Consider the following 22763-nt stretch of genomic DNA (forward strand, 5'->3'; position numbering starts at 1 on the left):
ACAGTGTCCTAGGAAAAGGAGGCCTGTATTAAATCACCAAGCCCTCCAGCCCAAGAAACTTCCCTCCCTACCTCAAAATCAAATTTCAAAATGTTCCACACAGAGAGGGCTGACTTCACCCAGGAACTCGGCAACATTTAGCTCACTCACTCCAAACAGTCTTTTGGGAACCCAGAGAAGATGACAGGAGCGAGCGAAGGACGATGAGCAAAGGACAATGAACTCACACCATGATTAGAAAAAGAAGTTCAACACCTCGTCACATCCACGTTTCAACTTTAATTTTCTGAGCCATCATTTGGCTAACGAAGCACTGAATGAAAGAAGGTGTCAAGGAGGAAACACTAGGCAAAGCATCCTGAAGACTTTAAAAAAAAAGACGCCAGCCCTAATAAGACAGAGCCGACAGCTTCGCCTCCGGCCGGGGAAGAATTAGGAACCTGGCCCCCCGGGAGGGGGTTAAAAAGAACACCGCAGAGCCTGGAAAACTGGACTTGAGGATTTCTGAGCTAGGTCAGGAGTAACCAAAGGTCATCACCCATCGCAGCCCCACCGGAGAGGGGAGAGGCGCAGACATTAACAAGGACTGGGAAAGAGCAGAGCAGAACGCGAGAGGAGGGGCGCAGGATGTCGAAGGGGATCCGAGGGAGTCACCCAAGGAGAGTCCAGGGCGCAGGTCCACGGCGGGGAAGGTGGCCAACGCACGCGGGAACCGGAGTCCAAAGTGGGGGAGGAGAGAAAGACACCAGGAAACCAAGGGCTTCCAGCGGATGAAGGAGAGAGTGGGGTAATCGGCGCGGGGGACGGGTGCCCGAGGAGGAGAGAGGATGACAGAGAGCAGACCAGGGAGAGGAGACCCGGGGCCCCGGGGAGGCGCAGGATGCCAGTACCTGCTGGCGCACGGCAAGCCTGAGAGGGGCTAGCACCTCCTCAGCCCCGGCGCCGTCCATGCTGCTCCGGGAGGCGGCGGCAGGGAATGAGGTCGGGGCGTGGGCGCGCGCGCTGCGGGGTCTGCAGGGCGGGAGCGGAGGCCGGGCCGGGAGCCGGGAAGGCAGAGACAGCAGCAGCGCGGCGCTGGCGGCTCTAAGCAGCGCCGAGCGCAGAGGGGGCATGAGCCGGCGGGCCTGGGCGGTCCGGAGCGGGCGGCGGCGGCGGAAGCGGCGCGCGCGGCCCGGCCGGGAGCATGATGAAATCGCCGCGTAAACGCCGCGGCGCGCGCGCAGCCGCACATTCCCCACCCCGCGACGCGGCCACCGGCAGATTCGACACAGAACGCGCGCTCCTTCAGAGACTCCAGAGGGCTCGCCCCACCTTGGGCGCTTGGGAGGGCTGCGGGATCTCAGGTAACACCCTGCCAACAGACTTGCACAAAGATAAGCCAGGCCAGCCCAGTAGGGTGCACATTCCGACACGCAGCCCCATTCCGAGACCTACAGACTGAGACGCACGGGGACCTTCAAAGCGTTGGCTCTGGGCACTGACACTCGGGCTCACCCACGGAAATGCACGCTTCCTTTGTGTTCGTGCGCCCCTGGGGCTTTAAAGGCCCATATCCCATCAACTCAGGGACGTAGACGCAATGTTGCTCAAGCTCGCGTGCTCCTCGTATGAAGAAACAAAAAAATTTATTGATTTGCCCATCTTATCACATCCATGCTTTACCCACTTTAAGAAAATAGTTGGAGAAAGGCGGAGAGGTGAGGGGCTCTTCGGAGAAGGTCAGTTCTGAGCAACTATTGTAGGGCGAGCAGGATTTGAACCAGCAGAGATGAGGAAAGGCAAGAGGCAAAGAGGGGTGGAAAGACTAGGAAACAAGATAATGGAGGGGAGGGGAGCTGAGAATCCAGGCGCCCGCGATTCCCTCCTAATGGCTTTGCCTCTGCAGACCTGCCCTCTCGTGCTTGGGCCTCCAGCTGACGACCTTCCGGAAATGGGCTTCCTCCCTTCTGCCCCAAAGGTGGGTCAGCAGGCAAAGCTGGATTCCCTTTCCAGAGAGAGTAGAAAAATAAAGTGTTGGTTATAGACATAGCATGGCGCACATCCACCAGAATGTCTAAAATCAAAGTGATGGAAAATGCCAAGTGAAGCTCTGGGGACTGTCCCACACTGCTGAGTAGAAAGTCAACGGGTACAACCGCTTTAAAAGAACTGTTGGATGGCATCTGTTGGAGTCAACCATACACACCTTCCCTGTGATCCCCCCCCCCCCCCCAGGAGCTTACAGGCTCACCAGAATGAAGTTCTTTCTCAATACTATGGAAGTCCATATTCTCTTCCTGTTCCAAATTGTGGTGCTGGAGAAGTACTGACAATTGAGCATAAGAAGGGCGGCTGCAGAAGAATCTTCCCCAGTATTAAACCATTTGTGTTTTTTAGAACTTTTATTTCAAGATTTGACATTAATCACAATTTTTATTTGGCTTCATTTTAATGACTAATTTTGAATTTAATATTTTCGAAGATAAAAACAATTTTAACTTTTACATATACTCTTATTTACAGTGTTATTAAAACATTCAAATTCTGTATATTTTAAATATAATTCTATATATTTTTTAATTCTTTAGATCAGTAATGTCTTATTGATGTTCACGTGAGGACAGTCCCAGCTGTTGTCTCCAACTCTGTTTCCCCCCCCTCTGCTTCTTCAGTGATTATTTCTAAAAGGCAAAGCTGTGCATCTTGCTTCTTTGCTTAGGATTTCAGTACTTCAACACTTCAGTATGTCCACATGGCCCTTAGCAGAATTTCCTAAGTGGTTTCCCGTGGGAAACTACATCTACAAGACAATAATAATAGATTATATTCACTGAGGGCGTACTATGTACAAGTTAGCATTCTAATTTATTTCCTGTAAATTTATTCACAATCCAGTGAAAGAGACTCCATAATAATCCCCATTTTATAGATTCAGATTCAGAGCGCTAAGATATAAATAAATTGGCCATCATCACACAACTACCGAGGTCCAGAATGTGAGCTGGGGACAGAGGCAATTTTAACATATAACTTAATGAAGCAAAGGTTGTTTCTTTTTTTTTTTTTTTTTTTGCTCATTGTTTTGTTTCTTAAATTCCAAATATGAGTAAGATCATGGATTTGTCTTTCTCTGACTGACTTATTTTCCTTACCATTATGCTCTCTAGCTCCATCCATGTTGTTGCAAATGGCAAGATTTATTTTTTTTACAGCTGAATAATATTTCATTGTATATATATCCTCCACATCTTCTTTATTCATTCATCTATTGATGGATCCTTGAGCTGCTTCCATAATTTGGCTATTGTAAATAATGCTGCAATAAACATAGAGGTGGGGAACCTGGGTGGCTTAGTCAGTTAAGCACCCTGGACTCAAATCATGATCCCAATTCCACATTAGGCTCCCTGCTCAGCAGGGATCCTGCTTCTCCTTCTGCCTCTGCCCCTCCTCCCTCCTCTCTCTCTCAAATAAATAAATCTTAAAAAAATAAACATGGGGGTGCATGTATCCCTTTGTAGTAGTGTTTTTGTAATTGGGGGGTAAATACCCAATAGTGTGATTACTCGATGCTACAGTAGTTCTATTTTTAATTTTGTGAGGAAACTCCATACTGTTTTCTACAGTGGCTACAACACTTTGCATTCCCACCAATGTGCAAGCGTGTTCCTTTTTCTCCAAAACCTCATTAACACTTGTTGTTTCCTATATTTTTTTATTTTAGCCATTCTGTCAGGTGTGAGGTGATAGCTCATTGTGGTTTTGATTGACATTTCTCTGATGATGAGTGACGTTGAGCATCTTTCCATGTGTCTGTTGGCCATCTGTATGTCTTCTTTGGAGAAATGCCTATTCATATCTTCTGCCCGTTTTTAAATTGGATTATTTGGGTTTGGGGTATTGAGTTGTATCAGTTCTTTCTTTCTTTATTTATTTATTTTAGTATTTTATTTTTTTTTTTTTGATAGAGACAGTGAAACAGCGAGAGAGGGAATACGAGCAGGGAAAGTGGGAGAGGGAGAAGCAGGCCTCCTGCTGAGCAGGGAGCCCGATGTGGGCCCCTATCCCAGGACCCTGGGATCATGACCTGAGCTGAAGGCAGATGCTTAACAACTGAGCCACCCAGGTGCCTGTATCAGTTCTTTATATATTTTGGATACTAACCCTTTATCAGATATGTCATTTACAAATATCTTCTCCCATTCAGTAGGTTGCCTTTGAGTTTTGTTGGAAGGAAGCCTGGGTTGTTTCCTTTGCTGTGTAGAAACTTTTTATTTTGATGTAGTCTCAATAGTTTATTTTTACATTTACTTCCTTTGCCTCAGGAGACATACCTAGAAAAATGTCGCTATAGATGGTATCAGAGAGATTACTCCCTGTGCTCTTCTAGGATTTTTATGGTTTTATTTTTATTTTTATTTTTTTTTAATTTATCAGAGAAAGAGAGGGGGAGAGAGTGAGCACAGGCAGACAGAATGGCAGGCAGAGGCAGAGGGAGAAGCAGGCTCCCTGCCGAGCAAGGAGCCCCATGTGGGACTCATCCCAGGACGCTGGGATCATGACCTGAGCCGAAGGCAGCTGCTTAACCAACTGAGCCACCCAGGCATCCCGGATTTTTATGGTTTTAGATCTCATATTTAGGCATTTAATCCATTTTGAGTTTATTTTTGTGCATGGTGAAAGAAAGTGGCCTAGTTTCATTCTTTTGCATCTAGTTGTCCAGTTTTCCCAACACCATTTGTTGAAGAGACTGTCTTTTTCCCCTTTGGATATTCATTCCTTCTCTGGCAAAGATTAATTGACTATATCATTGTGGGTTTATTTCTGGATTTTTTGTTCTACTATATTGATCTATGTGTTTATTTTTATGCCAGTATCATACTGTTTTGATTACTACCACTTTGTAATATAACTTAAAGTCTAGAATTCTGATGCCTCCAGCTTTGCTTTGCTTTTTCCAGATTGCTTTGGCTATTCAGGGTCTTTTGTGATTCCATACAAATTTTAGGATTGCTTATTCCATAATGTGAAAAACATTGTTGATATTTTAATAGGGATTGCATTAAATGTGTATATTTCTCTGGGTAGTATGGACATTTTAACATTTGTTCTTGCAACCCATGAGCATGGAATGTCATTCCATTTCTTTGCATTGTCTTGAATTTCTTCCATCATTGTTTTATAGTTTTTCAGTCTTTCACCTCTGGGTTTTTTGTTTTGTTGTTTTGTTTTGTTTATGTCTCTCACCTCTTTGGTTAAATTTATTCCTAGACATTTTGTTGTTTTTGTACAATTGTAAATGAGATTTTTTTTTTTTTTTTTTTGAGATTTTACTCATGGAGAGAGAGAGTGAGAGAGGGAGAGTAAGCAGAGGGGGAAGTGTAGAAGGAGAAGCAGGCTCCCTGCTGAGCAGGAAGCCTGATGCAGGGGCTCAATCCCAGGACCCTAGGATCATGACCTGAGCCAAAGGCAGATGCTTAACCGACTGAGACACCCAGGTACCCTATTTTTTTTTTAGTTTCTGTATCATTTATTTTTGTTCTAATCTCTATTATTTCTTCCTTTTGCTGGGTTTGGGTTTCATTTGTTGTTGTTCCCTAAGACTATTCTCAAATTGCATGATTTTCTTTCCTCTCCTTTGCTCAGCTTGGTTACTTTCCATTTCTCTGTCTTCCGGTTCATTAATTCATTCCTCTTCTTCTAGCTTGCTACTTATTCCCTCAAGTGTATTTCTTATTTCATTTATTGTGTTCTTGATCTCTGATTGGTTCTTTTTTTTTTTTTATCTCTGTGTTAAGGGTCTCACTGATGTTTCCCAATCTTTTCTTAGGTCCAATATCTTTATGACCATTACTTTAAATTTCTGTCAGGCGTATTACTTACATTTATTTCACTTTGTGTCTCTTACTATGGTTTGGTCCTGTTCTTTCATTTGAGAGATATTTCTCGGTCTCTTCATTTTGTCTGACTTTTTCTGTGTGTTTCTGTGTGTTAGTAAAGTCAGCTACTTTTTTTTTTTCTTTCTTTCTTTCTTTTTTTTTTTTTTTTTTTTGCTCTTAACAATAACAGCCTTATGAACAAGAGGTCCTGAAGTATGTCCTGCAGTGTAGTGTAGTGTCCCCCTTTCCTCCCCTGTAGTGAAGTGGCCTGGCACTTCAGGGAGTATCTACTACGTGTGTCGCCTGCACTCTGCTGTTGAGTCTTGGCCTGTTTCTCCTTCAGTCCAGTTGTTTGCAGAGGCTCTTTGCCTGTTGGGAGCAGTGTTTAGTCCCCAGGATGGGTGCGGTACATTTTAACACCTTGTGTGGGTGGTCTGCTTGTGAAACTAGGTATACCCCCACTGCCACTGGAACTGTGGTCCTGCAAAATGCACAAGTCCTAGAGATGTGTTGGCAGGATTTGCACAGTTCTTCTGTGGGAGAGTCCCGCAGTGCCTAGACCAAAGTGAGCATGACTGGAAAGGATGGATCCCTGATGCATGGGGGGCAGGGTTTAGGGCAGTGTAAAGAGTTTTGTTGAGATGCTGCTTTCTGCATGTGGCCATTGTTTATGCTGAGGTGCATGGGGAGAAATAATGCCTGCCAGGTCATTTGTTCCTAGAGGGGTCTCCCAGTGGTGATCCCTGTCTCTCAGGGCCACACTCTGAGATAAGCAAATCACTCTCCCTCTCATCTGGTCTACACCCAGCATTTGTCAGACTGCTGTGTCTGTGCTGTATCTGCATAGACTGTCAAGGAATCTCTTTAAGGTTAAGGATTCTACTTCCTAACCCCCTCCAGACTCTCCCAGAGCTGAGCCTGCAGATTTTTAATATTCTAGGCTTTAAATCCTGCTGGTTGAAAGAACTCATGAAACTGGCCCCTCTGGCTTTCAAAGGCAGATGTTATAGGGATTTGTTCTCCCTGTTTATGGGTTCTCTGGTGTGATAGATAGTCTGTTTTCTCCCCTTCTCCATGCCACTAGCTTCCTCCCCACCACAGATGGCTATGGTCCATTTTGCTCCGAGACTGCATCTTTACCCTTCCTACCTTCTTTGATGTGGCCTCTTCTCAGCCTTTAGTTGTGAAGTTTGTTCTGCCAGTCTTCAGATTATGGGTGGGGAGGGGTCGTTTAGGTTGCTGTGAGTGTTATCTCACAGCATGGGCATAGGCATGGGACAGGCCAAGCTTAAGGTCCTCCTCCACCACCTTCCCCAACACCAATTGTTAAAAGGAAAAAAAGCTCACAATATTTCAATATTTGTTTCACCTTTGATCAGGTATGGTGCCTTTGTTGAAAATAAATTGACTATATAAAGTGAGGCTATTTCTGTGATCTCTATTCTGTTCAAGTAATGCATCTATCACCCTTTATGTCAATATCACACTTTCTTGATTACTATTGCTTTAGAGTAAGTCTTGAAGTCAGATAATATACATTTTCCACCTTTACTTCTTTTTCAGAATTGTTTTTAACTATTCAAGGTCCTTTCCATTTCTGTGTAAATTTTAAAATTGACTTCTCAGTTAAAAAAAATACCTGCTAAGATTGTGATTCCATAGGTCAATTTCAGGGAAATGGATGGCTTAACAATATAGGCTTTGGATGTCTTTTGTTAAATTTTTTTTTAAAGATTTTTATTTATTTATTTAACAGAAAGAGATCACAAGTATGCAGAGAGGCAGGCAGAGAGAGAGGGGGAAATAGGCTCCCTGCTGAGCAGAGAGCCCAATGTGGGGCTTGATCCCAGGACCCTGAGATCATGACCTGAGCCAAAGACAGAGGCCTAACCCGCTGAGCCACCCAGACACCCCTCTTTTGTTAAGTTTATTTTTAAGTGTTTTACTTGTTAACTCTGAGTGTTATTTTGTTTTCCAGTGGTTTGTTGCTAGTGATCTTTCATTTACTAATTTTAGTAGTTGGGTTTTTAGGTGTCTTTTTTTTTTTTTTGGTCAATTCCTTGGGATTTTCTACATTAATAATCATGTGATTTGTATATAGAATCAGTTTTACTTATTCCTTTCCAATCTTTATGCTTTTTTTTTTTTGCTTGCCTAGCTGTAAAATCTACGTCATCTTGTATAACCTTGCCCATAACATCCCAATATTATTCTTTAAATACATTCAAGGTCTGGAGTAAAGTCCTGTATTTCACTCCTGATATCAGTAATTAGGTTTTTTTTTCTCTCTTGCTGTCTTTTTTTCCTTGATCAGTCTTGCTAAATGTTTATCAATTTATCAATTTTTCAAACATCTAACTTTTGACTTTGTTAATGTTCTCTATTGTTTTGTCGATGCTCTATTCCATTGATTTCTACTTTATAATTTTTTCCATCTACTTAATTTGGGTTTAAACTGCTCTTTTTTTTTCTAGCTTCTCAAGGTAGAAACTTAATTTCTTGTAAACCTTTTTCCTTTCTTTTTTTAAATATTTATTTATTTATTTGACAGACAGAAATCACAAGGAGGCAGAGAGGCAGGCAGAGAGAGAGGAGGAAGCAGGCTCCCCGCTGAGCAGAGAGCCCAATGAGGGGCTCGATCCCAGGACCCTGGGATCATGACCTGAGCTGAGGGCAGAGGCTTTAACCCACTGAGCCACACAAGCGCCCCACCTTTTTCCTTTCTTAAAAAAAACCTTTAAAATTATAAATTTGCCCTTTAGTTGAATCCCAAAATTTTGGATACATTGTGTTTTCATTTTCATGTAGTTTTAAATGCTTTCTAATTCCTTGTGTGATTTCTTCTTTGACTCATTAGTTATCAAGAAGAGTGTTGTTTAGAGGCACACAGATGGCTCAGTTGGTTAAGCACCTGTCTTCAACTCAGGTCATGACCCCAGAGTCCTGGAATGGAGCCGCACAGCAGACTGCCTGCTCAATGGGAAGCCTGCTTCTCCCTCCCCCTCCACATCTCCCCCTCCTCCTACTCATACTCTCTCTCTCAAATAAATAAAATCTTTAAAGAAAAAAAGAATGGAATTCATTCCTAAATATTTGAAACCAAATAAGTTATTTCCAAATATTTGAAAACTTTAAGCATATACTGTTATTTTTATTGTTGCTTTCTAGCTTAATTTCCATGTAGTCAGAGAAAAGCATTTGAAATTTATTGACTTCGGTAAATTTTGTGACCCAGCATATGGCAGTACCTTGGTGAATGCTCCATGTGTACTTAAAAAATATATATACTATGCATTTGTTGTGCCTAGTGTTTTATAAGGGTCAGTTAGAAAGGTGGTTGATAGATTACTACTTTTTTGTCTAGCTCTATCAATAACTGAGAGAGGTTGTTAAAATCTCTGATAGTGAATTTGTCTCTTTCTACCTTTCATTCTGTCATGTTTGCTTCATGTATTTTGACTTTATTAGGCATATACACATTTAAAATTGTTACATCTTTTTTGTCAAATGACACTTTTGTTATTATGAAATGTTCATAATCTAAATATACCTAAATATACCTTCTTATATACCTCTTATCTTTAAAATATAAATATTTTTATCTCTAAATATACCTCTTATCTTTAAAACTAAGTGGTATTAATATAGCCATTCAAGCTTTTTTATGATCAGTGCCAAGGGCTTTTGGGGGCTGAGTTCTCCTGCCATAAGCCATGTGAGTGGACCACGTAGGCGTCATGCCTTCCAGCCCCAATCCAGCCTTCAGATGACTGCAGCCCCAGTCAAGGTCTTGCATCTAACCTTATGGACGGCCCTGATCCAGAACCACCTAGCTGGACTGCTTCCAATTTTCTGACATATAAAAACTGTGAGATAATGTTTGTGGCTTTTTAAGCTGCCAGGTTTGGGGGTAGTATGTTACACAGCAATGGATAACTAATACAGGGTTCTTCCCTGAACTGGTTGTACAGTCCCTTCTCTTGAGAAATGAGTGACCAGACTGCTGGCCTTCAAGGGACCTTTTGAGGCTTTGACAGTGATTGCCACTGCAGTGAGAATAATATCCTCCCTGAATCTCCTTACAACAGAAAAGCTAGGCACCTGTCATATTCAACAAACATTTACCCCTTTACCTAAGAAGCAGAAAACTCCATAGCATAGCTTGATTTTCTGGGTCTTTTTCCCTTAGGTCCAGGCTGCTACAGCAGAGGCTAAAGCACAGAGGTGCCCTGAGGAAGATTCTAAATCCAGAGTAAGTGAATCTGGCCTGTGACCCACATGGTCTGGCTTCCAGAATTCTCTGACACTGACTCTCCTCTCTAGACCCTGAACTGTTAACAAAGTTTTGCCTCAACTTCTAGCCTCCCTTAGCAAAGATTTGTTTCAGCTTCTGTTCTCCAACAACAAGGAGGTAAGTTCCCTTGAAACCTTAGTGATACTAGTGGCTAAGGCAGGATAATTTATTGTAAGATTAATTTCTGTTTTGATTTCACTGACATGGACATTGGGAGGAAAGAGAATGGTTTCTCTTCCCGTCCCTCTTTGATCCCCAAGGCTTACATAAGGGAAGATTAAACCTTCTAAAACCGTTAAATTTGGAGTCAGAAGAAGATACCCACTTAGGGGCTTGTACGGTGAGAAGCAGAAGCAACTGGAGTAGCAAGATGGATCCAGAAGAAATGTTCCCAATACCATGTGGTCATAGTGCCAGAGTCTCAGTGAGTGGTGGTTACTCTGGCACCCCTAGGAGGGCTGGATCCAAGTGCTGGAAATTCTCACCTTTGAAAGAATCCCTTTGCTCCAGCTTGGCACAAAAGTGACCATACTGTTGGCCTTCAAGGTACATCTGAGGATTTGGACAGGGAATGTCACAATGGTAAGATTGTGTCCCCCTGAAACTTTTGTAATGCTTAAGAGCCCTGGCACCTGTCACATAGTTATTCAGTAAACATTTACCAAGCACCTACTATGTGCCAACCATTGTTCTAGGCACTGGAAGAACAGCAGTGTACAAAACCTCCTATTCACAAGGAGCTTATATTCTTTGGGACCAAGCAGGCGATATAAAAATAAGCTGTTTTTTATTTAAAATAAAGGGGTACCTGGGTGGCTCAATCAGTTAAGCATCCAATTCTTGATTTTGGCAATATAAAAATAAGCTGTTTTTTATTTAAAAATAAGGGGCACCTGGGTGGCTCAATCAGTTAAGCATCCAATTCTTGATTTCGGCTCAGGTCATGATCTCAGGGTTATGAGGTTGGGCTCTGTGTTGAGCCCGGAGTCTTCTTGAGATTCTCCGCCTTTTCCTCTCCATCTGCGCCTGCCCCTCCTCATTCTCTCTCTCCCTCTCCTTCTCTCTAAAATAAAATAAGTAAAATGTTTGAAAAAAATAAGCTGGTTAATAATAGTTTCAGATAGTGATAAGGACTCTAAAAATAATAAAGCAGGGAGGGGTGCCTAGGTGGCTCAGTCAGTGAAGTGTCCAACTCTTCATTTCAACTCAGGTCATGATCTCAGAGTTGTGAGATCAAGCCCCACAACAGACTCCATGCTGGGTCTTGAGAGAATCTTGGGAGAATCTCCTGCTTGAGATTCTGTCTCTCTCTCTCTCCTTCCCTCTTTAAAAAGAAAATAATAACAACAATAACAATAATAATAAAGCAGAGAAATTTGATAAAGCATGATATGAGATGGGGCTAGTCTTTAGATAGGTGGTCAGGCCTCTCCAAGGAGGCAACTTTTGATCTAGCATATAGAGATAACAAGATATCAAGAAGATTTGCAGTTATGGCATGTGCAAAGGCCCCCAGGTAGGAACCTACTTGGCTTGCATAAAGAATAGTAGAAAAACCCATGTGTCTGGAATGTTGTTAATAACAAGGAGAAAGATATGAAATAAGATCAGAGAAGTCCGCAAAGTCCAAATCGTATAGATCTTGTAGATCATGATTAAAAAAATGTTAATTATTTTCATCTGCAGTGGCGAGTTGCTGAAGCATTTTAAGCAGGGGAGTAAATGGTCTGACGCCTGTTTTAAGATGATCATTCTGGCTATTTGTGGACATTGAGCTGGAATAAGACAAGAATGGGGACAGGGAAAGCAGTTAAGAGGTTTTTCTAACTCCCAGTTAAATTTCTGGGTCAGAGGAACAACAGTGGACATGCTGAGATGGGCTGGTTTCAGAAAGTACCTGGAAGGTAAAGCAAATCAGACATGCTGATGGATTTGTCGTGTTAGAGGAAGAAGGAGCGTCAGAAAAGAAAATCACAAAGATGGACTTGTGGATATTGGGAGCCTGAGCAAATGGCTAGATTGTGGTGTCATTTCCTGGTATGGAGAAAAGCGGGAAGAATCAGCCTCCCTGCCTCAGAGGAAAGGGATTCGTAAAACGGGATATGAATTAGACCTAACAAAGAATATGGTGAGGGAAGACAGGAGAAGAAGACAGATAAAGTAGAGACAGACGCTGCATGCACTTAAGGAACTTGCCTTCTATTAGTGGTTGGTTTTCTGGGAAGCGGGAGGCAAAGTCATTTGTTGCCTGCAAGGGGAATTATTCCATGGCTATGATGTTGGGGAGGGTAGGGACTGTCTGGAAAAGCCTCTGTGAAGAACTGAAGAGCAATCCTGCTGGGGAAATGTGGGAAGGAATCACCCAGCTGAGCGCGGAGACAATTCCGAGTCAAATTTTGTCCCCTGAAAAGCGTGCTATAGCTTAACCCCTGGTACCTCTATATGACACAAGCAAGTTCTGGGTGTACCCAGAACATCTTTTGTTTAACAAGTCTTATCTGTCTTCACCACCTGCACTAAATGCCCCCAGTGGAGTTGGGAGTAGTCAATATCAGAGAGCAGACTCCTGTGTTCGACTGGGTCCTCCAAGATGCAGACACCATTCAGGATTAAGTGCACCAGGATTTTCTTAGGGAAAATGAAGTAGGGAGGAATCAGGGAGGCCAGGAGAACCACCAGATCATGGTGCCAGTCCGACCCAAGTAAAGGCGACGGAGTAACAGCAGAGTGTAGCATCCAAGCCTGCCAAGTAGTCTCAGGAAACTTCAGCAAAGCCGTAGGGGAGTTCTGGAACCCAGTTGACAGCACGAGAGCCCCCTGTACTCATAGGAACCATCTGCCGTGGTGTGGGGGCTACACTCGGTCACTGGCAGGGAGCAGCCTACAGAAGGCCTGCCTCTGCACCAGCACTGGCACAGGTTTCCAAGGGCAGCAGTTGGGGTCCTCAGTCAGTGACACTCCCCGAAGTAAAGAGTTCTAGGAGTCATATTCTCATGATGCTCCCCCCTCATCAGATCAACATTTAACCCAGGTTTAGGTTTATTTTTGTCTTGTCCCTTCTGGATCCTTTGAGTTTCAGCCAATGCAACATGATTGAATTTGCCACACGCTACTTCCCAGTCCAGCCTAGAAGAACTCCCATGTGCCATCCTCCATGCCCTTTCCTGTCTGTCGGCTGGATGTTTGTGTCCACATGTTAAAGATGGCAGACCCTGGTCCCTGAGTGACTATGTGACCAGAGCTCATTGCTGCTCCCGCCTTTTCCTGTTAAGCTGTTTGAACCATTGATGTGAGTGAAAAGTAAATTTCTATCGAATTTGAGGTGTGATATGTTCTGATCTATTTGTTAGAGCAGTAAGCTTGCCCGAGCTGCTCTACTGCCATAGGCCAGCTATGAGAAAGATGGTAAAGATACCCAGGACATGGGAGAAGGAGCGAGAGAGTGAAGACAGTGTTTGATTTATAGAAGTTTTGTTAATACACAACTTTTTAGGACTGTGAAGTTGGGCTGTGCTGGGGTCACTCACACAGACTGATGGGGAATTATCCCAAGTGAATGGATTGACAGCTGGTCCAGGTACACTTCTCTGGGCCAGTATCTCTTCAGCTTTCTCATGTGCCTACTTGGAGTGAGGTACATCCCTCTCTCTTTTGACTTCTTCTCCTGCCATTTGTCCTCCAAGCTAAGGTTTATATAGGAGTCCCAGGAGCCCCACTCCACTTTTCATCCAGCCCATGCCTCTAGAATTCTAAGAATTCTAGAATTCCAGACCTTGGTGTGGGAGGGAGGAGGCTCGTGTCTAATCCCATCTTCTCCCGTAACTCTCTCTGTGGCCTTCAATATAGGCCTTTTCCCTTTCTGGCTTCAGCCTTCCTTTCTGAACAACAAAGAGGACTGGACCCGCTGACATCTGGCCCCTTCCCACTCTTATTATGGGTTTATGAAATTGTGACTTCGAGGCACAAATCCCTAAGTAGTGGAAGGAGAGCTGGTTTGCTTCTGTCCAGCAGAGGGGAGCAGTTCCCCACGAAGCAGCACTCAGGCAGAGAGTCCTCTGTGTCCCTCCCTGTAGGCCCAGCCTTCAGAGGCTTTCTGAGCGGAAAGGAGCCAGAGTTCCAGGCATGAGAGACCCTACCCCAAGATGGTGAGCACAGGGAAGGCCTCCAAGGCCTTCTCAGCCCTATGAGAAGTCATTCGGGCTGTGCCTCTCCTGCAGAGAGAGGTGGGTCAGTCAGTAAATATTAGTGGGGCTCTGGCTTTGCCAGTTTGATGGGAAGGAGGAAGCTTATGTAAACTAGAAAGACAAGACAGGCAAAAACAGACAAACAAAAGGCTCCCCAGAGCTAGGTGTTACTCCTAGCCTGACAGGTCTCCAGCAGAATGACAAGTCTCCATAGTTCAAACCACACTTCAGGTTGTGGTTTGAACTATGGCCCTCCGAAAGACCAGGGCACCTCAGAATGTGACCTTATTTGGAACAAGGGGGTCAGTGCAAATACAATGACTTGAGTTCGTATGGGAGTAGGGTGGACCCTTATTCCAATATGACCAGTGTCTTTATGAAATGAGGGGAATTTGGACACAGACACAAAGGGAAGACGGAAGCAGAGGTTGGAATCATGCTGCCAGAAACCAGGTGACACCCACAGCTGCCAGAAGCTGGAAGACACTCCCCTGGAACCTTCTGGAGGAGCAAGGCCCTGCCAACACTTCCAGCTCCAGACCCAGGAGACGATACATTTGTGTTAAGTCACCCAGCTTGGGGAAATTTGTTACAACAGTCCCAGCAAACCCCAGTATTTTCAGGATAAAGCCCAGTGTCCCTATGGCGTGCCTCCCAGCCTCACTGCCCATGCACCGTATGTTCCAGCCTTACTAACTCACAAGAGGGATGGCCATCCACCTTTGGCCTCAGCACATATTCATACCTGGAGCGTTTTCTTTCATCTCCATTTCCCTGTTATACCTAGCGTATGCCTTCTACTGGGAAGGGTTCTTGGATACAAACAAGATCCCATTCAGGCTGGCCTGAGTGACAGCACATGTGTTAAGGGACAGCAGGAGCCTGGAGGCCAGGCGCAAGAATGAAACACCTCTGGATGGCCAAGAAGCAGAGGCTGGGATATCAGTTAGGACTTGCATTTGTCTGTAAGTCACAGAGACGTGAAAAACAGACACAGAACAATACAGCACTCTTTTTCAGCCATCTACAAAGAAGCTCAAAGATGAGAAATCCAGGGCAGACTCAAGACTTGAGGATGTTGGGGCTGACTTCTCTAATGGTTGATGAAGCACTGAGTGATGTAGGAAAGACATGAGGTTTCGAGGCCAATGGCCAAGAAGGAATTCCTGAGACATCTTTGGTGCAAAAAGGGGGTTTTATTAAAGCACAGGGATACGACCTGTGGGCAGAAAGAGCTGCGCTGGGGTCATGAGGAGTAGCTCATTCATTATATACTTTCACCTTGGGAGGGGGGTAGGGATAGCCTAAGTCTCTAAGGAATTTTGGAAGCAAGGTTTCCAGGACCTTGAGGTGACTAGCTATTGTTGAGAAAAGGTCATTCATTACCCTCTCATAAAACCTTAGGGGTGCCTGGGTGGCTCAGCTGGTTGGGCAGCTGCCTTCGGCTCGGGTCATGATTCCAAGATTCTGGGATCAAGCCCCACATCGGGCTGCCTGCTCTGTGAGGGAGCCTGCTTCTCCCTCTCCCCCTGCCTACCGCTCCCACTGGTTGTGCTCTCTCTCTCTCTCTCTCTCTCTCTCTCTCTCTGTGTCAGATAAATAAAATCCTTTTTTAAAAAATTCCTTAGTCATGAGACCCTTCAGATGTATATCAGTGGGCCATATACTTGGGGGATGATTGCCAACATATATCTTGAGGGTTTAGAGATAAAGGAAATTTCTAAAAGAGTTTTTATATGTTAAAGTAGACTTACATGATTCTGGGGGGTCGGGCTAAGATTGCTTTTGCCCTTAACAAAGTATTAACATAAAGGCAGCTGTGTTGCTAGAGGAAGGTCACTCTGCCTATTTCAAGGACTTGTCAGTGGACAAGTAAGGAAAGTTAATACTTTTTCTTCAACCTTTGTTTCCCACATCACCAAGCTTTAGGCCCACATCTTAGGCGGAAAGGATAAGGAAGCAGGACCAGAACATGGGCTAGCACAGCTGCCTGCCTCCTCAGGGGCCCTCGCAGAAGCCACATGCAACAGCCTGTGACATCTCACCGACAAGGCAGAAAGGGGGGCGGGGGGGGAATCCGGCATGAGAGCAGAGGGGGATGCTGGCAAACGAGAAGCACTTTAAATCGCCCAGGGGCAGATGAAAGGAAATTCTTTGATGTTACTCCATAGTTTACCTGCCTGGAAGAAAAGGGTGAAAAGATCTGTTTAGCTGGAAAGGTGTCACTGCCATCTCAAGATCAGCCTGACTGGCCAGATGCCAAAGTGCAGTCAGCTCACTGTGATTTGTTCCTCCTGAAGACAGCAGGAGGAGAAGTCACTCTCTCAGCCCCATGGCAACCAGACCTGTAACAGGAGGAGTGCACCCCTACAGGGGCTGATCCATTAGCGCCAGGCCATGTGCTGAGTGGTTGGAATGCAGAGATGCATCCGCTGAAGGTTCCCCACTCCGTGGGAGCCCACAGGCTGGCAGAGGAGACAGAGGTGCACAGCCAGCAGCATATACTGAATAATCCGTAAAAGGGGCAGACACAGTACTGCCTGATCAGCTCCCTGGGATCTTCTCCGAAGAGCTGAGTTTGACTTGAACTGGACAGAGTCAGTCAGGAGCAGGAGCTGGGGAAGGTGGAGGGCTATGGCACATTTGGAGAACAACAGAGGTGGCCGGAACCCAGGGCTTCCGAGGGTGGCGAAGACAGAGAGTGCTCCACTGTTCTTGCTCCAGTCAGCCCCAGCCTAGGGCTCAATCCAGGGGCTGGTTTCCAGCCCTTTTTTTTTTTTTTTCTTTTATCCCTTCCCTCTTTTATTTTATTTTATTTTATTTATTTTTTATTTTTTATAAACATATATTTTTATCCCCAGGGATACAGGTCTGTGAATCGCCAGGTTTACACACCTCACAGCACTCACCATAGCACATACCCTCCCCAATGTCCATAACCCCACCCCTCTTCTCTCAACCCCCCCTCCCCCAGCAACCCTCAGTTTGTTTTGTGAGATTAAGAGTCACTTATGGTTTGTCTCCCTCCCAATCCTATCCTGTTTCATTTATTCTTCTCCTACCCACTTAAGCCCCCATGTTTTATTTTATTTTTTTAAGATTTTATTTAAGCATACACTTATGCTTAAAGAGAGAGAGAGTCTACCAGTGGGAAGGAGAGGGAGAGAGAATCTGAAGCAGACTCCGCACTGAGTGCAGAGCCCAACACTGGGCTCGATCCCACAACCATGAGACTGTGACCTGAGCTGAAACCAAGAGTCAAACGCTTAACCAACTGAGTCACCCCTCCCTTCTTTCTAAAAAATCCTCTCATGATATCACAGTGATCACGATGGCATGATACCAGCTTCTCTACCTTCTTTCTGGCTGCCCTTCCTCTTCTTATTTCCTCCCTCGCCTGCTTAAATTCTGACCATCTTCGCAGTCTGCACTGCCTCTGGACGTATTAGAAACCTCTCCATCTCTATTTTTCCTTGCATATTGGTCTCAGTTTCTTCTACCACAAGATTAACCCTTTACACGTGTTTGGGAACATGGCACCAAGAACCCCAGTGTGGCAAACATTATGGAAATATGTTTCCCCCATCTCCATCTGTTGATCCTGGGGAGTGATTCTGATTGGCACTGGTTGGGTCATATGCCTGCCCTGGGGCCCATCACTGTATCATAGGGATGGGGTGGTACAGTTCATGATGAGGGAAATCAGCCTCCATGACTGTCCCCATCAAAGTCACATGGAATGAGTGAAAGGCATTTTCCAAAGGTAAGTGTGTCAGTCAGGGCTCTGGTCAGGAGACAGAAACTACACGATGTTAACAGGGAGAGTTGAATATAAATGATTATTAACAATAACAGGGGCTTAACCACCAAGGGGTAAAGAGAGCTCTAAACAATACAGGAACCAATGAAAACAAAATGTAGTATATATGTGCTGTAGAATATTATTCCAGCACAGAAGGAGGGAAATTCTGACCTACACCATAGCACGAATGAACCCTGAAAACAGTATGCTAAGCAAACTCAGAAAGATACAAAAGGACAAATACTACATGATTCTGTTTCCACGAGACCCCTGGAAAAGGCAAGTTCATAGCGACAGAAAGTAGAATAGAGGTTACCAGGGCCTGGGGACAGGGAATAGGGATGGACTTTCACTTTGGGATGATGGAGAAGTTCTGGAAATAGATAGTGGTGATGGTTACCCAACATTGTAAGTGTACTTAATACCGCTGAAGTGTATGCTTAAAAGTGGTTACAGTGATCGATTTTATTTATGTAGATTTTACCACAATTTTTGAAAGTCCACAAGCGTTGTGGATAGAGTAGCTGGCACTAATCTCGCATTGAAGCAGAAGACCCAAGGAAGAAAGCACCTTTGGAAGGGGTTCCCCCGCTGAGTGTCAGACCGCCCCTGGAGAGACATTCTGGGGCCCTTCTCCCTCACACACAAAGGTACAGTTTAAAGGGGCACAGGTCATTGCACTGGGGCTTTGTTGTTTGACTTGGATGGCCATTACATCAGTTTGGTTAAGAAACATGAAGGGGTGGGGGGCGCCTTGGTGGCTCAGGGGCTTAAAGCCTCTGCCTTTGGCTCAGGTCATGATCTCAGGGTCCTGGGATCTTCTGCTTGGCAAGGAGTCCGCTTTCCTTCCTCTCTCTGCCTGCCTCTCTGCCTGCTTGTCATCTCTGTCTGTCAAATAAATAAATAAAACAGGTCTCTGACTGCCACACCTGGCGTCCCCCAAGACCACTTGGGCTTCAAGAGAAGCATGTGAATTTGTATCAGTCAGGTAGAAAAAGAAAGTTGTCCCAGTTGGGTGTCTGAACAATGTAAGGGGACATTCAGAAGCATGTCTGCCAGTGCTATCGGAGCATCAGGCCCAGAGGAGTACTTCAGAAATGGCCATGACCTTGTGAGTTTTCCTATTCCCATAGTGTGCAGGCAGGGATGCGTGACCGACAGGAGGCCAGGTGGGAGACATAGGGGCCACCAGGTCCAGGCAGACTGTGTGACTGTGCCATGTTTTGTGGATGAGAATGCAGTCATTGCACCCCTGCACTCACAGCTCAGCCCCTCCGGGGTCCGAGGCTTGTCCCTCTGAGGTGCTGGGGGCATGGCTCTCCCTCTACCCCACAGAATTGGCACAAGCCATTCTAATGCCTGTACCATCATCTTTCCTTCAGCCATCCCCACCACATTCCCACACCTTCTGTCCAGAAGGGACAAGTGCAAGAGTGACAAGGGCATTTTTATAGAATTTACAGAAGCCTACTATAGAGCTGGGTGGATCACTGCAGGAGGCTTCAGTGAACAGGGCTCTCAACCAAGTGGCCATTATCTTTGTGATCTAGGACCATCTCAGGACAACAAGAAAACCCAGGTAGCTGAAAAGCAATTAAGTTTGTGTCCTCTCACTCCAATTTTGGGTCCCTTTCTTGCTTTTAAGAGAGGGTAGGAGGGAAGAGCATCATGGCCAGGAATGGTCAGGGTAGAATCCCAAATCTTCAGAATAGGCTTATATGGCTCACCAACCCTCTTGTCCTGATGATTACTCAGGAAGCGCCAGGGAGAGATGATCCCACGCTACGCACAGCACATTGAGGGGCCGGTACTCGGCTTGAGCTGCTGTGACAAAATACCACAGCCTGGGTGCCTTAGACAATAGACGTTTACTTTCTCACCCTTCCAGAGGCTGGAAGCCCACCATCCTGGTGCTGGCAAATTCATGTTCTGGTAAGAGCCCTGTCCCTGGCTTGCAGGGGACCACTCTCTCACCATGTGCTCACATGGCCTTCAGTATTATCCATGGTCTGGTGTCTCTTCCTCTTTTTGTAAGGACATCAGTATAACCTCACTGAACCTTAATTACACCCCTAATGACCCTGTCTCCTAATACAATCACAGCCTGATTCCCCCTTTTCTTTTCTTTTTTAAAATTTATTTATTTATTTATTTGGCAGACAGAGATCACAAGTAGACAGAGAAGCAGGCAGAGAGAGGGGAGGGGGAGAAGCAGGCTCTCTGCTCAATCCCAGAACCCTGGGATCATGACCTGAGCCAAAGGCAGAGGCTTTAGCCCACTGAGCCACCCAGGCACCCCCTGCTTTCCCCTTTTCTCTCTGCCTGCCTCTCTGCCTACTTGTGATCTCTCTCCCTCTGTCAAATAAATAGATAAAATCTTAAAAAATAAATAAATAAATGCCTGCAGGTCTTTGGCTACAGCTTTTGTCTGGCAGCATTTTCCTTTTGATGAATCATCTTTGAACAAGCAGCGTTTTCCCCAGACCAGCTCTTTGCAGGAACATGGTGTGGGAGGGGTCAGAGCAATGCTCCTTACTAGCTGGAATTTTCCTCACGACCCAGGCTTTACACATGAGCTTGATCAACCTTCACTTCTCAGCTTAGGCATGTCTGGGCAAGTTTGGCAACCCAGAGATGCTGGCCTCTGCCAAGGAGATTTGCCTGATTTGATTTTTGTTTATTTATTCATTTGTTGTCTGAATGATGAGAGAAGTTTATGTCCCAGTGCCTGGGAGCAGAGAGAGGGTGGAAAGACAGGGTGTCTGCAGTCAGCCTCACGAGGACCACTGTAGCAATCTGGAGAGAGCTGCTGCAGGATGCAGAAGTCAGAGCTCTTTTGCTTCGGGGCTAGATGATCGTGTGAGAGGCCACAGCATGGCAGAGAATGTCAGCACTTCTCCCACTCCTGCCAGGATCAGGGGCTCAGGAACAGGGGCCGAGAGGAACTCAGGCCTGCTTTGGCATCATGTGAACTGATATCTTGGGTTATAGAGGACAGAAGCCACTTTGACCAACACGTGCAAGCATCCGAGCTTTTCTTTATCCTTCTACCTTCTCCACGTTTCCTGCGCCGCCATCAACAAGAGGACCACCCTCCATACATCTTACCACCCCTGGCCGCCTCCTACTCCTGGACCCAAGCTTGGCCTACCACCTTTTAAGACCTAGTTAGGAGTCTAAAAGTTTGAACATCTTAATCACAGAGGAACCTATTGTAGATCACAGGATCCAAGGAGGAACTGAAAGTATCGGGCTCTGTACAGATGGGGCCCTACCTCAGGCGGCTCAGCCGGAATCCTTTTTGGACTTTCCATGAGATTCAGATTCCTGGACAGAGAGTCTTATGTTTATCAATAATGTGAGAAAAGAACTAAAATACATCAGCCGCCAAGGGCTAATGTCATCTTTTTTTGCGTTTGCTCATGTCGAAGAAACACCAGTACAGTATCATGCTTGAGCCTGTCCTCCCCAGAGATTGCCTGACCATTTCACATATTCAGTTAAGATCAAAGGAACCAAATGATAGCAGTGGCCAAACTTTTTTTTTTTTTAAGATTTTATTTATTTGAGAAAGAGAGAGACAGAGTACATGAGCACAATCGGTAGGGAGAGGCAGAGGGAGAGGGAGAAGCAAACTCCCCACTGAGCAGGGAGCCCCACATAGGGCTCAATCCCAGGACCCTGAGATCATGACCTGAGCCCAAAGCAGATGCTTAACTGATTGAGCCACCCAGGCATCCCAGCAATGGCCAAACTTAATCATCAACAACCCTGTATCTTTACATGGGTAAAAACCAACCAATCACTCTTTTCACTACGGGTGTCAAGTTAAAATATGATATTTCTTTGGAAACGTCTGTTTCCTTTTATAATCCTTATATAATCTAGGTTACTGTGGCCCTTGGTTCTTCATTTATCTCCTAAAAAGATTTGATCTCAACTCAGTCCCATCCATATCACCTACTGGCATGAGTTGTGTGAAGCTCAGATGAAAGGTTTCTTGATGGCCTGCAGCCACTCAGCATTCAAGAGAAATTCTGATGGGGAGAATTTGGAGAGGACTAAATCTGGGGAGGATTCAATTAAATCGATAAAAGGATTACTTGGACCTAAGTAAGAAAAAGGAATTCATGGAGAAGAAAAATATGTTTCATTACACAAAGAAATTAAAACCTGAAGCAGTTACCATTGAGATTTTTGTTCAGGAAATGAGTATCGACTACCTGCTGGGTCCCAAATGGCGTATTTCATGCTAACGGTACCCAAACAGAGAAGACCTGGGCCCAGAGCCCACTGAGCAGTGGAGACAGCATTTGCATGTTTCAATGAATCATCAGGAACCGGGATCTACAACAACAACAAAAAATTGTGTTTTAATTGCCTTTTTTTCCTGATTATAACAACAATGCATGCTTATTGAAGAGAATTTGGGAAACAAAGAAGAAACTTAAAATGGTCTCTGATGCTGCCAGCAGAAATAATCACTGTTAATGTTTTTTGTAAATATATGTGGTTATAATAAACACTGACATTGATTAAACACCTTCCACGGGCTAGACTCTCCTTTCATCACTAGCCCTATGAAGTGGGTACCATCATCGTGGTCATTTTACTGATGAAACAGG

General features: G+C 44.9%; 2 protein-coding genes and 1 long non-coding RNA gene across 3 annotated transcripts in view; 1 reads left to right on the forward strand and 2 right to left on the reverse strand.

The window, feature by feature from the left end:
* Positions 1 to 1477, reverse strand: part of GARS1 (glycyl-tRNA synthetase 1) — a 45658-nt gene extending 44181 nt beyond the window's left edge. Inside the window, exon 1 of the mRNA XM_082692863.1 lies at positions 891 to 1477. Within this exon, the coding sequence (XP_082548989.1) occupies positions 891 to 1112 (222 nt within the window). The 5' untranslated portion in view covers positions 1113 to 1477. The remainder of the gene's footprint in view (positions 1 to 890) is intronic.
* ZNRF2 (zinc and ring finger 2) overlaps positions 1 to 22763 on the reverse strand; it is a gene marked incomplete at its 5' end in the record, with an annotated part of 380791 nt that overhangs the window by 97274 nt on the left and 260754 nt on the right. The gene's annotated exons all lie outside the window — the stretch shown is intronic.
* On the forward strand, positions 10127 to 22680 carry LOC309845208. Its single transcript, XR_014301104.1, has 3 exons — positions 10127 to 10269; positions 18638 to 18788; positions 21051 to 22680. It is a non-coding gene; the product is annotated as an uncharacterized lncRNA (long non-coding RNA).

This window comes from Mustela nivalis, assembly GCF_964662115.1.
Source record: "Mustela nivalis genome assembly, chromosome: 12".
Classification (NCBI taxonomy): domain Eukaryota; kingdom Metazoa; phylum Chordata; class Mammalia; order Carnivora; family Mustelidae; genus Mustela; species Mustela nivalis.